Below are 13,968 nucleotides of genomic sequence, written 5' to 3' on the forward strand. Positions count from 1 at the left end.
CTGCCTTCCGGCACATTCCTGAGCTTTACAGACCTTCCAAAATGAGGATTAGGCACTGGCTATCCCTCCAGGTGCGAACACTACTTCCAGACCCTCAAACGGCCGGCTCCTCCCCACACTCGGCCTCAGCTCAAATGCCACCTCCTTAGAGGGACCCTCAAGGTGCTCCCAGGCCTACGGCCCCCAACTCTTCTTCAGCGCCAGAACTGTCTTTTTCTACTTGTCTGTCATCTCTCCTAGAACGCCGGTGCCATTTGTGACCAGTCCTGTGTCCAGAAAGAGGCCTGTGACCCCACGGGGCTCAGCAGGAGTGAGCGGAAGGCGGAAGTCCCTCCCGTGAGGACTTCGTGGAAGCTCTGGCCACGCAGACCCACTCCCAGGGCACGCGCGCCAACGTCCGCAGCCCTACCTTCTGCAGACACTCCAGGACCTTGCTCATGTACTCCTCCTGGCACTTGTACGGCTGGAAAGGGAAATCCACGGTCACACCACTCAGGGCTATCTTGGGCATGCTGGCCCGTTCGCAGGAGGGCACAGAGGCTGGCTGGCACACGGGCTGTGTGAGTGTGTGAGACAAAGTCTCCTCGGAACGTCTGGGAATCTCAGCCGCTGCAGGTAAGTGACGCCAGCCCACGGCACTGCGACACGCCACTGTCCCCAGGAAGCCCTATGGCATAGAGATGGGGACAAAACTGTGGGCAGCCTTTCCCGAGTACCAGGCCACGCCACCGGTCAGGCAGTCCCGCCGCGTACGAGGTCGGAGGGCAAGCCTGCGACACCCTAACATGAGGAGTTTGGGGACAGGAAGAACCTACAGGTGGGCCCTGCCTTGCTCTCCGGGCCCGAAGCGGCTCCTTCCCGCTCGAGGCGAGACGCGCACAGCCCCACGCGCTCTGCGGGCAGCAATTCGCTTACCCGCACCAGAGCTGTGACAGGTCAGATCCCCGGCCTGGGGCGCCCTGGGCACCGGGGCCAGCGGACAGTTCACCCGAACACTGACGGCCCCTCCACCCCACTCGGCCGGGACCCCCGTCCCCCGCTCGGCCCGGACGCCGTCCCGCCGGGAGACCCGGACCCCCGGATCCCCGGCCCCGCGCCGGGGCCCCCGCCCGGAGACACCCCCCCCCGCCCCCGCCGGGACCCCGCCCGGAGACCCGCTCCGCGGAGCGCGGGGCCCCGCCCACGGGCACTGGAAAACCACCGGCCCCAGAATGCAGCGCGGCAGAGAGACCGGCGCGCGGGCCCGGGGCGGCGCGGGGTCTGCCGGGAGCTGCAGTTCAGGGAGGCGCGCGCGCGGGTGAGAGAGCCGGTTCCGGAGTCTCTGCGACCCGCGGCTCACGACTCACTTATCTCCGCGGACAGCCTCCCGCCGCCGGGCTGCCCGGGAATGTTCCCCAGTTCAGCCGAGGCCACCGCGTCCCCGCCGCCGTCAGCCGGCTCGGACCGGGCGGGCTAGGAGGCGCCGTCGTCCCGGAACGCGCCGCGCTTCCGCCCCCAGTTCCGGTCCGCGGCGCGTGGTTCCCGGCGGAAACCGTTCCGCAGCAGAGGGTCCGCGCGCTCGGTTCCGGCCGCACCCCGCCCCTCCCGCGGACGCCGAGCCCGCGGGCGGAAACCCGGGCTGCGAGCCGTCTCCTCCCCCGACGCCGCGGCCGCCGGAGCCCGCGATCCGCGCCCCGCCCCGGGCCGGGTCCCCGGCTTGCCCGGACGACGGCGCAAGCCTGCGGGGGCGGTTCCCGGGGTTCCCGTCCCGCTTCCCTCGCGGAGGGCTGCTCGGCGGTCGCGGGCAGCGTCCGGGGGCGGCGCCCGTCCAGAGGCCCCCGGCGCGTTCCCAGGGGCGCCGGGACGCGGCCGGCGCGACCCCGCGCCCTGTCCGCTGCGCGCGCGAGGGGGCCCCGGGCTGGCCCGCGCCGGCTGGAGGCCGGGTCTGTCGCGGACCGGGGAGGGCCGGCTGCTCCGCGCGCGCTTGTCCCCCGAACGGCCCCGAGACGCGTCCTCTCCCGGTCCCCGCTCCACGAAAGGACGGGCGGGCGGCCGGCGGCCTTCCCGAAGCGCGGCTTCCGCCCCTCGCTTCCTCGGCGCCCGCCTTCGAGAGCGCAGGAGGCCGAGGAGGACGAGGCGGGACCCAGAGACCCGGCGGCCCCTGGGTCGGAGCCGGAGCTGAGGCGTGCGCTGCCCCGTCACGCGGGGGACTGCCCAGCCCGCAGTCCCTGGTAGCTTACAAGTGCCACGTTCCGAACCTAACTGTGAAAGGTGAGAGGCGACGGGCGCCAAGGCTGGCCGCAAGCAGCCCCGCTCAGCAGGCCCAGAGGTCTCGGTCCAGTCAACACATCCGGATGGAGAGCCTGTCCTCGCAGGTCTGTGGGTTACCTGCGGTGGGGCAGGCACTGTGTGGGCCACAGAACAGATGTCCACCCGCCCCACGCCCGCCGTGTGTGCACCCGGACGTTCACATCTGCTGGGCCGCTCCAGCCGGACTGACCCTTAGGTCTGTCCGTGTCTGGGCCTCCCTCACCCCTCTGCAGGCTCCTGGGGTTTCCCAGGTTTACTCCTGGCCCAAGCACTTAGTTGCTCCTGACCCCTGTGGCTCTGTCCCTTGAGTGGGAATGACACTCTATCCGTTTCACTTCCCGGGCCCAAAGGGAGACGAGAGGGTCACTGCAGGAAAAGGGCCCACCATCTGCGAAGCTCTCCCTTGGGGGATATCAACCTGATCTCTAGGCCCAGAGAGGAGGGAGTCATGACCCCCACACACTCACCGACTGTCTCTCTCTTCACCTGGAGACTGGCCTTATGGCTGTATCTTACCCACGAGAAACAGAGCCACCGAGAAGTCAGAAACGCGCTCCCAGTCGCACAGCCAGTGGGTCTCAGAGCTGGGGTTGGCACTCATCTCTGTCTCACTTCAAAGCCTTTGTCCTAGGCCTCAGCATCCCATTTATCCTCTTTTTCTGTCCCAGAATTGACTTGTCCTTTGGGATGCTCCTTGGGGCCTCCCAGACCAATTCCTACCCCACCGTCTAAGACGTGCTTCACCTCAGCACAGACCTGGGCACACAGAAGGCACCTCCCAGGCTTCAGAGGCTTTAATGACGAGCTCTCCAGCCCCAGCCTGATGTGGGGGTCCTCCTCCCCTGCTGTGCCGACCCTGGGAAATGGGGCATGTCTCCACATACCCCCAAGCCTGCACAAAGCCAAGCTGGGGCAGCGAGTCCAGGAGGTAAGCAAGGAGTAGATGGGCATAGGCTGCAGTGTCCCCCCGTCTCCCAGGCTGGTCTCTGCCCTCCCATCCTCCCCTCCCTCTGACGGCTGCAAGCCCCTACCACAGCCAGCCAGTCGTTTGCACACACTCTTGCTCAAGCGCACCCGCTCTCTCTCTCTCTCTCTCTCTCGCTCACTCTCGCTCTCTCTCCCCCCTCTCCCTCTCCCTCTCTGTGCCCGCCTCCCGCCCTCCCTCGCTCCCTCCCCTCCCCAGCACTGCAGCATTCGCCGACTGCAGCTCCAGCCGCCGCCCGAGCCTCCTTGGCCTTCCGCAGCCGCCGCCGCCGCCAGCACCATGGCCAGCACTCTGTCCGGTAGGCGCCGGGGACGCGGACATCCTGGGGCGGCGGCGGCGGGTCTGAGCTGAGGCCATTGTCTCGCCTCGCCTGAAGCCGGGGTCGGTGGCGGACTCTGTTTTCACATCTCCGACCTCACGCTCCACAAGGGTGCGGGGCGCGGCCCGGCCGAACCCATAGGAGCTGGGGTTCAGGGCCAACGGGTTGGGAACACCTGGTATCCCGGGCAAGGATTGCGGCGCAGGGGCAGCCAGCGTAGGCCAATGGGCAGGGGCCGCGCCCAAGCGAGCACCCGGGGTGAGGGTGCATTTCCCCTTCCGTGGCCGCCGTGCCAGGCCGGGCGCTACTGTGGCAGGGTGGCTCCGAGGGCCCCTACGCGGGTCCGTACCCCCCAGGTGGGCGCGCCCGGCGGGGGGGGGCGGTGGGGGTGGTGGTGCAGACAGCGTCCCCTGAGACACCTGTCTACCGCAGACCCTGGTCAGACCTCGCCTTCACGAGGGTGGGGGGCAGGAGGGTAGGACCCTTTGCAGGAGCCCTAGCCCAGGGCTGGCGGGCCCAGGCCCTGTCTGCACCAATGGAACGCCCTGGGGGCTGGAGGGACGCTGTGCAAGGGCGGGGGTGGAGAAACCCAGCGGGGAGCGAGTGGAGCCGCACCCGCGTCTAGTGTGGTCGTTCACACACACACCCCTCCCGCCCCCCCCCCCGACTCCGCCTCGCTGCTGCAGGCTTGGAGACCGCTCTCTGCGACATGGTGCCACCCGCTCTGGACGAAAAAGCCACCGCCCTGTGCGCAACAGGGTTTGGATAGAGGAGGGGCCGCTGCAGTTTTCAAACCCTCTCAGCAAGGAGGGGTCTGTCCCTCCCTCCCCCACCGCCCTGCCTCCCAAGCTGCGGATCCCCTGCACCCAAAGCTGCGACCCTCCTCCCTCCCTCCCGGCCGGCTTCAGGTGCCGCTCCGTGGAGGGGTGGACACGGGGCAGTTACTGGCTGCGAGGGAGCTGCAGGGGACCCTGGACGGGAGGACATGGGGCTTGCTCCCCCCAGGAGCACTCTGCCCTGTCTGGCTGCCCCAGGGACCAACCGCATCACTGCACTGCCTGTGGCCAGGGACATCTGGGCAGCAGCTCCCCCACCTCCACCCCATTTCGTCCTGGACCCAGAACTCCACTCCCAGCCCGCTTTCCTCTCCCTTCTGGGGGTCCCCTCTCCCTAGCTAGCCGGATTCTCTCTGGAGTGGACACACAGTTGGCAGAGCTCCATGCACTCATATGTGCCCTGCCCTGACCAGCTTCTTGGGCCCTCCGGGTTCCAGACCCCAGGTGTCTTCTGCTCTTGTCGAGGAGGGACCATGTGCGTCACTGCCCACACCCCTCCTGCGTGCAGTCCGTGAGGGGCTTGTCCATCTGGCCTTCATCTGCGCTTTGCCCTCTCCTCTTGATCTCCTCAGAGATACTGGGCTCAGCTTTGGGCAGGAACTGATGGTGGTCTGTCCTTCCCACGGCCAGAGTGCTAGCCCAGTTCCCCGCTGAGGCGGGATTTCGGGCCCTGGCTCAGGGTCTGTACCCAGTGGGGGACAATGAGCAGCCACTGGTGGGAGATGCCCTCAGCCTTTTCTTTCTAGTAAAAGCCTTACTCAGTGGGTCTCATTCCTGCCCTCCATCTGACAGGGAAGCAGACAGATTAGGGGGTGAAATGGTGCGGCCGAAATCACGGTGCTGATGGCCACCAGAGTGGGCACAGGTGCACTGACCTCAGAGCCTCCTTACACCAACCCTCCCTTATTTGCCAGGCTTTGGGGCACTGCTGACCCATGCTTGGTCCCAGGATTTTTCTGGGTGTCCAGGTTGCTGTTGACGTGAAAAGGGAAACCATAAGTGTAATCAACGCCGTCCAGCACGGCCACTGCCTCGCAGGTGTGCCGGGAGCCAGCTGGAGAACTGCCCCAGCCAGAGTCACGCAGGGACAGGCCTTCCCTGTTTTACCATTGGGGCCGCCCCAGATAGAGTACAGCCCACCTGTGTGTGTCTGGGCTCACCTTCATTGCAGTTCCATAGGTAGGTGAGCAGACCAGTCATTGTGGCCAAAATCAGTTAAGTGAATCCCAGCTATGACTTCTGTGTTAACAAGCGTCTCTGATTGGAGCAGCCCCTGGTGCCTCAGTGGCCTGTCTGCCCACTGGTGGGCTTTGTTTGGTCTTGGGGGCTGGGGAAGGGTTCCCAAGGGAAGACCCATCGTCCGCTATGACCTTGCAGTCACCACAAGGTTGACCTCAGCTCTCTCTTCCTCTGTTGACTTTCCCACCACCTTTCCCTTGAGCGCCTGCTGTCGGTGATGTCACTGGGACTCAGCTGGGGAGATGTGACCGTCTCTCGGTGTCCTTCCCAGACACTCGGCACTGCACACACTTTTGTCTCCTCATGCAGCTCCGTTGAGCTGAGAGGCCTTGGCCCTGCTACCTAAGCTCTCCGGGCCTCGTGTAGATGGGGTGAACGTGTTGGCACCCCCAGTTCTGAGAAATGAACAAGGTATTTCAGGAAAGCTGCTTGGCTCAGTGCCTCACAAGAGCTGGGTGCCCAGTCCCTGCCGGGCAGCGTCACTCCTGCACACATTTCCCAGGATTTCCTCCCCAGAGAGGTGGGTCTGCCGGCAAGCTCTGCTGTGCTGGGAGTCGGACTAGTGAGAGGGGTAGCCTGGGTGGCAGCGAGCTCCATCTGTCAGGAAGCAACTAGCAGCACCCTCCAAGACCCTTCTAGGGATGAGTGGGCGTCTGTGGGTGCCCTGCCCTCCCAGTTCTCGATAAACACCCTCCCACCCCACCACCATGAGACACCCAATAGGAAAGTGTAGTCAGAGACTGGGCTCATGACCAGGCTCCCATCCTGTCATGCTGTGTGACTCTGAGCAGGCTCCTTGCTCTGTCTCTCTCCCTCTCTTTCCACAGTAGAAAGGACTCGGACAAGGGCTGGCTGGTCTGGAGGGTCAGATGGGAGTCTGGATGGAGTGTGCCCACCTCGCGGGTGCCCTGTTATGGTTACCATTCCACTGTAGGCCAATTGGGTGCCTACGAACTCATGCTCACCTAGGATCTAAGCATCCAGAAAGACAATGTGCATTTTTGCGTATTTAATATTTAATAGGAAGAAGAAGAGGAAGATGAAAGGAATCCAGTTCATGCCAGAGATTTGCTTTTAATAACTCTCCAAAATCAGTGATGGGGAAGGAAGAGAAGGGTCCTGGTGAGAGGGAGAAACAGCCTCCAAGCTGTGGAGGGGCTTGAGCAACCCTGTCTGTGGAGAAGGGCCCAGATGGATCTGAGCCTCAACCTCTTCCCTCTGGGATGAGACCTAACACTTAAGCCCCTCCAGCTCTGAGGACACAGGCGTAACCAACTTCCTGTGTGAGGAGCTGCTGGGCCCGGCCCTGCTCTCCAGCCCCCTTGTTAACTCTCTGCAGACTTGCCAATGTCCCCACCTGCTGTCCAGTCCCCTCCGACCTGCAGCCAGACCACATAGCAGGTCTCACTTCCAAGCCCCCGTCTGGGGGACTGCCCCTTCCCACTTGGCTACTTACGGTGAGTCTTCTGGGAAGGAAGGGCCTCATGGGCCATCAGCCCAGGAGAAACCAGCCTGGAGAGTCTCCATGACCATCAGACGAGGAGCTGCACCCCACTACCACCTGCAGGACACAGTCAGGCCCTCACTTCCTAGCTGGACACTGGTGCCCTGGGCTGGTCCATGCCCTCAGAGAGTTCTGACTTCAGTCTCCAGGAGCCCCCCCATCCCTCTCCCCTCTATCCTGACAGTGCGGTGCTCGCACCTGCCCAAGCTCCACGTCCTGCCCCCGAATTGCTACTAGCCTCCCTTCGTGCTGAGGTGACCGGTTGGAAGGGAGCTCTCTGACATTTGCCTGCAGATTTCTTCCTCTGTAATGAAGGTGCAGGTCATTCCCGGGAAAACTTCAGGTTCAAGGCAGAGAGGAGCTGAAGCAGCTGTGAGGCCCCACGCTGCTGGCATGCACGGTAAACCCATCTGGAGGTTTCCACATGTGGTGAGGAAGGGCTGCCTGGAGGGCCAGAGAGGCAGTGTCTGTTGCCAAGGAGGTGCGTGGTGGCGAGGGGAGACCAAGCCCCTTCCTTCCTGGCCTCTCCCAGGATCCAGGTGTGCCCCACCCCCGACCCAGACCCCCTCTTGCTCCCCTCCTGCCCCTCCCCCTGAGCACAGGGCTCTCTTATTTCCCAGCCTTTCCAAAGGCCAAATACCTCCTGGTCCGCTGCTTCGGAAGAGCTGGTTTTGCCTGGTCTCCCACCCTCCAGCTCCCCGGCACGTGTAGTGTGAGCTGTGCCTCTGCCTCCTTTTTAAACTGACCTCTTAGGGCCCCTGGGGGGCTCCCTCGGTGAAGTGTCTGCCTTGGGCCCAGGTCGTGATCTCGGGGTCCTGGAATCAAGCCTGCCTTGGGCTCCCTGCTCAGCGGGGAGCCTGCTTCTGTCTCTGCCCCTACCCCACTTGTTCTCTCAATCTCTCTCTCTCTCAAAGAAAATCTTTAAAAAACTTTAAAAAACCTCTATGATTCTAATAAATAAATAAACTTTTAATAGCACAAGTAATGCACAAATAGGTTATGCTTGTAAAAAAAATGAAGCCAAAATCCCCTCTGAAGCGGCACGCATCTGGCCCACTTCCTTCCCAGCCTCCTGGAGCAGGTGACCAAGCCGGTGACCAAGGCGTAGATCTCTGCCTGCTTCCCCTCCATGTCCGCCCCCTTTTTAAAAGGTTTATGACAGAGCCACAGCGAGAGAGGGAACACAAGCAGGGGGAGTGGGAGAGGGAGAAGCAGGCTTCCCGCTGAGCAGGGAGCCCCCCCGGGCGCCCCACCCCCACCCCTTAAAGACTCTTCTTGCTGCTGGCCCAGGATCCCTTTGTGCTCCCTTTACCATCTCTTGGGCTGTCTCCCAAAGAGCCTGGGTCATCAGGACATTTAGATCAAATACCATCATTCTCTCCTCTGGTTGTGAGGAAACCCTGCTCGCCACGAGCTGCTCTCTGACAAGGGCCTGGTAATTTCTGTCCTGTGCCCTGTTTCTGCAACATTTTCCCCAAGTTCACATTAACTCAATTTAAAACACCGTCTTGTGTGAAATTTGATCAGGAAGTTGTTTTTTTTTTTTAATAGACTTTATTTATAGGGGCATCTGAGTGGCTTGGTCAGTTAGGCGTCTGCCTTCATCTCAGGTCACGATTCCAGGGGCCTGGGATCTAGCCCCACATTGAGCTCCCTGCTCAGCGGGGAGTCTGCTTCTCCCTCTCCCTCTGCTCCCCCCCCCCCCACTGCTGCTTGTGCTCTCTGGTTCTCTCAGTCAAATAAAGCTAGAGCAGGGAGCCCAATGTGGGGCTCGATCCCAGGACCCCAGGATCACAACCTGAGCCCAAGGCAGATGCTTTACTGACGGAGCCACCCAGGTGCCCCAATGAGGAACGTTCTTGCCCAAATTCATGTCTACTCCTTGGAAGACCGCTTCATGGGAGCCAGACTCCCTCCCTGGAGTGTCTGTCTGGAGACCTGTACCAGCTTCTCCGGCTAGGGAGGTGGGAGGACGGATCCCTGAGTCTCCTAGTCTCCAGGACATGTTGGGGTGGTGTAAAGCACACAGACCACCTGGGATTCCACTTGAGGGGCTTTGGGCAAGTCACCCCGGCCACTTGGGCCCAGTGTCATCTCAGTGGAGCCCAGGGACGGTCTTGGGCTCGAAGACTGTTAAACATTAGTGAGATACTGGGCCAGCGTGTCTACCTAGGGGCCTGGCTTTTCCTGAGTAGACCACAAATAGCTCAGTTATTGCGATTCTGACAGTGGGCTTCTCCCCTTCACCGGCCTGAGCTCAGCAGACAAGCTTACCTCCTTTTCTGGTTGGGCACCAGGGGGCACCTGCTGTGGGGACCCGAGTGGGCGCCCGCTCTGCAAGGCTAGAGGGCGGGCTTTGGTGCTGAACGGACAGCTCCCCACCCTTTGGCTCCAGAGGGACCGCGAGTGTGTGCCTGATGACTGCCTGGTTTCACCTGGGATAGCTGCAATGCTGCTATCAGGGTAGATGGCGGGGAAGGGGGGGGACGCCACACAGGAGGAAGTGTGATGGCTTCACCCAAGTGTACAGACCAAGGGCTGCCTCCATCTGTGCTGGCCCAGTCGTGAGTGTGCTGGTTAATATCTGCGAGAAGGAAAGCAGAGAAAGGAGGGAGAAGTACTGGGAGGGCCAGGGAGGGTGGGTCAGGAAAATGCACAGTGACAAAGGGTCACAGAGACATGGAAAGAGAGAGAGAGAACCGAGCCAGGAAGACAGAAGGATGAACAGAGACAAACACACAGCGATGTAGAGGAATGAGATAGAAGTGCCAAGAGAGGAAGGGTGGCAGGGCGCCTGGTGGCTCAGTGGGTGAAGCCTCTGCCTTCGGCTCAGGTCATGGTCTCAGGGTCCTGGGATCGAGCCCCGCATCGGGCTCTCTGCTCAGTGGGGAGCCTGCTTCTCCCTCTCTCTCTGCCTACTTGTGGTGTCTCTCTCTCTGTCAAATAAATAAAATCTTTTAAAAAGAAAGAGAGAAAAGGGAAGGGGGGGTACTAGGAGAACAATGCAGGACAACCCACAGGAAGGTGTGGCCAGGGACAAAGTCAGCTTCTAGGAGTGGGGACAGGGAGAGGAGAGATGTAGAGAGGCAAGAGAACAGAAAAGGGAGCGAGATACACAGGCTTCCAGAGAGACAGCGTGGGGAGTACTGGGGAGGAAAAAAGGGAGGCAGCCAGGGTGGCAAGGTCCGGAGGTGGCCCTGGCGCCCTCTCATGCTGGCCTCATGCCCACAGCCTACAAGGAGAAGATGAAGGAACTGTCAGTGCTGTCGCTCATCTGCTCCTGTTTCTACTCACAGCCACACCCCAACACCATCTACCAGTATGGGGGTGAGTGTGCCCTGGGCTGCCGTCCGCTCCTGCTTGGTCACTGCCTGCCTCCTCCTTTCCTTGCTCTTTGCTCCCATGGCTTCTCCAAGCCCCCGCCCCCCGCCCCAACCTCAGCTCAGCTGGCGTCTGGAGAGGGGGCCTCTGATGAGAGGCAGACTTGGGGGCTTAGGCCTGGGGGTCCCACATGAGCAGCTGTGCTCCCTCCCTTAGCCCTCCACTTGGATGTGTCCTGGGAACACGGCCCCTCAGAATCCTGAAGCCCCATCTGGTCTTGCAGACATGGAGGTGAAGCAGCTGGACAAGAGGGCCTCTGGCCAGAGCTTCGAGGTCATCCTCAAGTCCCCTTCTGACCTGTCCCCCGAGAGCCCAGTGCTCTCCTCTCCCCCCAAGAGGAAGGACACCTCCCTGGAGGAGCTGCAGAAGCGGCTGCAAGCAGCTGAGGGACGAAGGAAGGTGAGGGCCTCCCCCCGGCCCCCGGGTCCTGATCAAGGTGGCTGGGCAGACGGCGTCACTGGCACAGACAGGGTCCCCGAGGCACAGGATGCTCCAAGCCTGCTTGGCTGTTGGCCTGGAGTGGAGAGGGTCTCATGGCTCCTGGACCTCCACTTGGGGGATCAGAAGGGACAGGAAGGTGAAGGGTCCCCAGCTGGAGAGGACAGCAGCCAGATACTGTTGGAGGGGGTGTCCTTGGCCATGGCCAGGAAGGGGCCCTGGGACGTGAGTCTGGGCTGTCATCCTTCTCTGGGGTAGAGAAGAAAGGGATTCTCATGTGTTGAGGGCCGCAAGCCCACACCTGCTGGGAGCTCAGAGGGCCCCTGGGAGAAGGGGGGCATGGGCCGAAGGCTCCCTCCCTGTCCCTTCCCCTCACACCAGCCCCATGGAGACGGACACACAAAATACTCTCAGCATGTAGTCCTGGTGTCCGAGCCCACTGGGCAGGGGTACTGGCCCCAAATCCCTTAGAGCATGTCCCAATGAAATCTGGGGACCCAGGCCTCCTAGGGTTAACTAGCAGTGACTGGCATGTGGGTGGGCCCAGCAGCCTTCTGCAGGAGGGGACAGCCCTTGCGCTCGGACCCGACCCGGACCTCTCCCCCGGGCTCCGGGCGCCCCCTCCTCCAGTAGGGTGGACAGTGCAGCAGCACTGGCTGTCCCAGTCTCTTCGCTCCAACTAGTCCCTTCTCCAGCAGCCCTGGGGACCCTCCCACCGCCCCCCCACCTCAGGGAACTCAGGACCCAGTGCGGATCAAGCACCTACTTTGTGCTCAGCGGGCAGGCATTTGAGGAGGAGGCCGTGCGGGTTCCGTGACGGCCCCTGAGTTTTGAATTTGCTCCGCTCCTCGATTCCCTGAGCGCACCCCGGGCGTGGGGGGCGGGGCGGCGAGAGCCCGTCTCGCCGCCGGGCGCCCTCCGCCTAGCAGGAGGGTCAGCTCCGCCGGCCGAGGACGGACGGAAAGGGGGCGCAGCTTCCGGTGTGTCCGGGGCTGGGGGTTCTCCGGGCGCGCCCGCGGACCTTGCGGGGCCGAAGGCCAGAAGTCCAGGCAAACCGAGACCCGGTGAACACCCTGCCGTCGGCGGGGCCGTGGAGACCTGAGCTCCCCGAGGGCGTGCGTCGGGCGGGCAGCGGGGCAGGGCGACGGGCACGGGGCGGAGCCCAGACCGCGCGCGGGGAGGCCGGGCGGCCGGGGGCTGGGGGCAGGGGCCCGGCCACCGCCCACGCGCGCCCCCGGCCGCCCGCGCAGACGCAGGAGGCGCAGGTGCTGAAGCAGCTGGCGGAGCGGCGCGAGCACGAGCGCGAGGTGCTGCACAAGGCGCTGGAGGAGAACAACAACTTCAGCCGCCAGGCCGAGGAGAAGCTCAACTACAAGATGGAGCTCAGCAAGGAGATCCGCGAGGCGCACCTGGCGGCGCTGCGCGAGCGGCTGCGCGAGAAGGTGCGCGCGCGCCCGGGGGCGGGGCGGGGCGGGGCGGGGCGACGCCGAGGGGCGGTCCCGGGGGCGGGGCTCCACGCGGCGGGGCGGTGCCCGGGCGGCCGGAAGGAGGGGCTCCGCCTGCCTCTGCGGGACGCCTCGGGCCTCGCGGGAGGCCCCCGGTCCAGCCCCGTGGCGGGGACACGGCCGGGAGCCGCTGCTTCCGAAGTGCCCCGAAAGACGCGGGTTGGCGCTAGAACGGGGGAGGCGCTGCGTTAGGCGGGGGGGCCAGGGCAGCCCTAGGAGCCCCCTCCTTGGCGGGCCCTTCCCCCGCGCCAGCAGCCCGGCCGCTCCCGGTCCTGCGGGGAGCAGCCCTGAGTGAGGCGAGGCCCCGCCCCGGCCGGAGCCCCCTCGGCGTGGCCTCGGCTGCAGCCCACCGGGAGGGACCAGGCTGGTGCCGGCGGGGCGGGGGGCGGGGCACCCAGAGCTTGCAAGCCCGAGGAAGTTCCGCGGAGTCCCGGCTCTCCCTCTGGTCTGGGTGCGACCCCAGCCGCACTGAGGGCGGCCTGCGCACTCAGGACGCGCTTTGAGGGGAGGGCGTGGGCCTCCCCCTGCTCTCTGTTAAGGTGTCCTCGTGGGTCGCACTTAGGAGGCTCCCTGAAGCCTGAGTGTGGGGCGTGGGCCCCGCCCACCCCCCCACCTGTCCTCGCACCCACCCCCCCACCTGTCCTCGCAGGAGCTGCACGCAGCCGAGGTACGCAGGAACAAGGAGCAGCGAGAGGAGATGTCTGGCTAAGGGGCTGTGGACCACAGGCGCCTGGATCCTGAGAGGCGACATCAGCGACATCAGCACACGCGGGCTCCGGTTTCGTCTTGTCCCACTTCGTCTAGATGCAACTTTTGTCCCTGCACCCTCCCTCCCTCCCCTGCACTCCCAGCTCCTGCTTCTCTTTCCGCTCCGAGCTGTCCAGTCCTGCACAGGCTCTCCATCAAGGAGCCACCCCGGCGTGGCACACAGTCCCTCGGTTCAGGCACCAGGCCAGGCAGTGGCTGGGTCCCCCGTTGGTGGCCCTCTTAGATGTGGTGACAGCCTCAATAAATCCCGTGGTGGTAGCAGGAACATGTGGGTCCTTATGCTGGCTTGTCCTGTGAGCACCTTGTACTTCGGGCATGTCCTCTGAGCCAGCTCCCTGCCGCTGACAGGCTAAGGTGACACCGCCTGCCAGGCCTTCAGTGGGAGGGGGCAGAGCACATGGGAGGGGACGGGGGAAGAAAGAAGGTCCTCTGGGTCAGTCCTGGGAGCCATCTGGGCAGTGGAATGTTTTGGAATTAGTGCGTAGGGGTCCTCTGAGACCACCTAGCCTGCAGTGGGCAGCTTGGGCTGGCCTGGGAGGTTTAGTCATTGCCTGTGGCTGGAGTGGGGAGTGAGAGGGTGGGATGTGGCCCAGCTGGAGTCTTCAGGGGAGCCGGCATTCTCCACCAGGGACCCATGAGCCAGTGGCCATGGTCTAGAGGGTTGTGGGCTGCACGGACACCCCTTGGTGGACCCTCCTCTCAGG

The 13,968-nt window shown here is 63.6% G+C and overlaps 2 protein-coding genes across 9 annotated transcripts in view; one reads left to right on the forward strand and one right to left on the reverse strand.

Moving 5' to 3' along the window:
* RTEL1 (regulator of telomere elongation helicase 1) overlaps nt 1–1,054 on the reverse strand; it is a 29,602-nt gene extending 28,548 nt beyond the window's left edge. For all 3 annotated transcript variants that reach the window (XM_080812575.1, XM_080812577.1, XM_080812576.1), the window contains exons 1-2: nt 916–1,054; nt 410–667 (exon numbers count right to left, since the gene is read on the reverse strand). In XM_080812575.1, coding sequence (XP_080668701.1) covers nt 410–511 — 102 coding nt within the window. In that variant the 5' untranslated portion in view covers nt 512–667; nt 916–1,054. The remainder of the gene's footprint in view (nt 1–409; nt 668–915) is intronic.
* STMN3 (stathmin 3) lies at nt 534–13,529 on the forward strand. Of its 6 annotated transcripts, none has more exons than XM_080812578.1 (9): nt 1,651–2,354; nt 2,958–3,217; nt 3,473–3,572; nt 4,280–4,405; nt 7,467–7,572; nt 10,404–10,499; nt 10,777–10,952; nt 12,242–12,433; nt 13,146–13,529. In XM_080812578.1, the coding sequence occupies exons 2-9, from the start codon at nt 3,153–3,155 to the stop codon at nt 13,203–13,205; spliced, it is 921 nt and encodes a 306-aa protein (XP_080668704.1). In that variant the 5' UTR covers nt 1,651–2,354; nt 2,958–3,152; the 3' UTR covers nt 13,206–13,529. The 6 variants fall into 6 exon arrangements, with proteins under 6 accessions (XP_080668707.1, XP_080668709.1, XP_080668704.1 ...); XM_080812579.1 differs by having other exon boundaries at nt 3,039–3,217; XM_080812581.1 differs by lacking the exons at nt 1,651–2,354; nt 4,280–4,405 and adding an exon at nt 534–615.
* Nucleotides 13,530–13,968: the final 439 nt, after the last annotated feature.

This window comes from Martes martes (genome assembly GCF_963455335.1).
Source record: "Martes martes genome assembly, chromosome: 9".
NCBI classification, from domain to species: Eukaryota; Metazoa; Chordata; class Mammalia; order Carnivora; family Mustelidae; genus Martes; species Martes martes.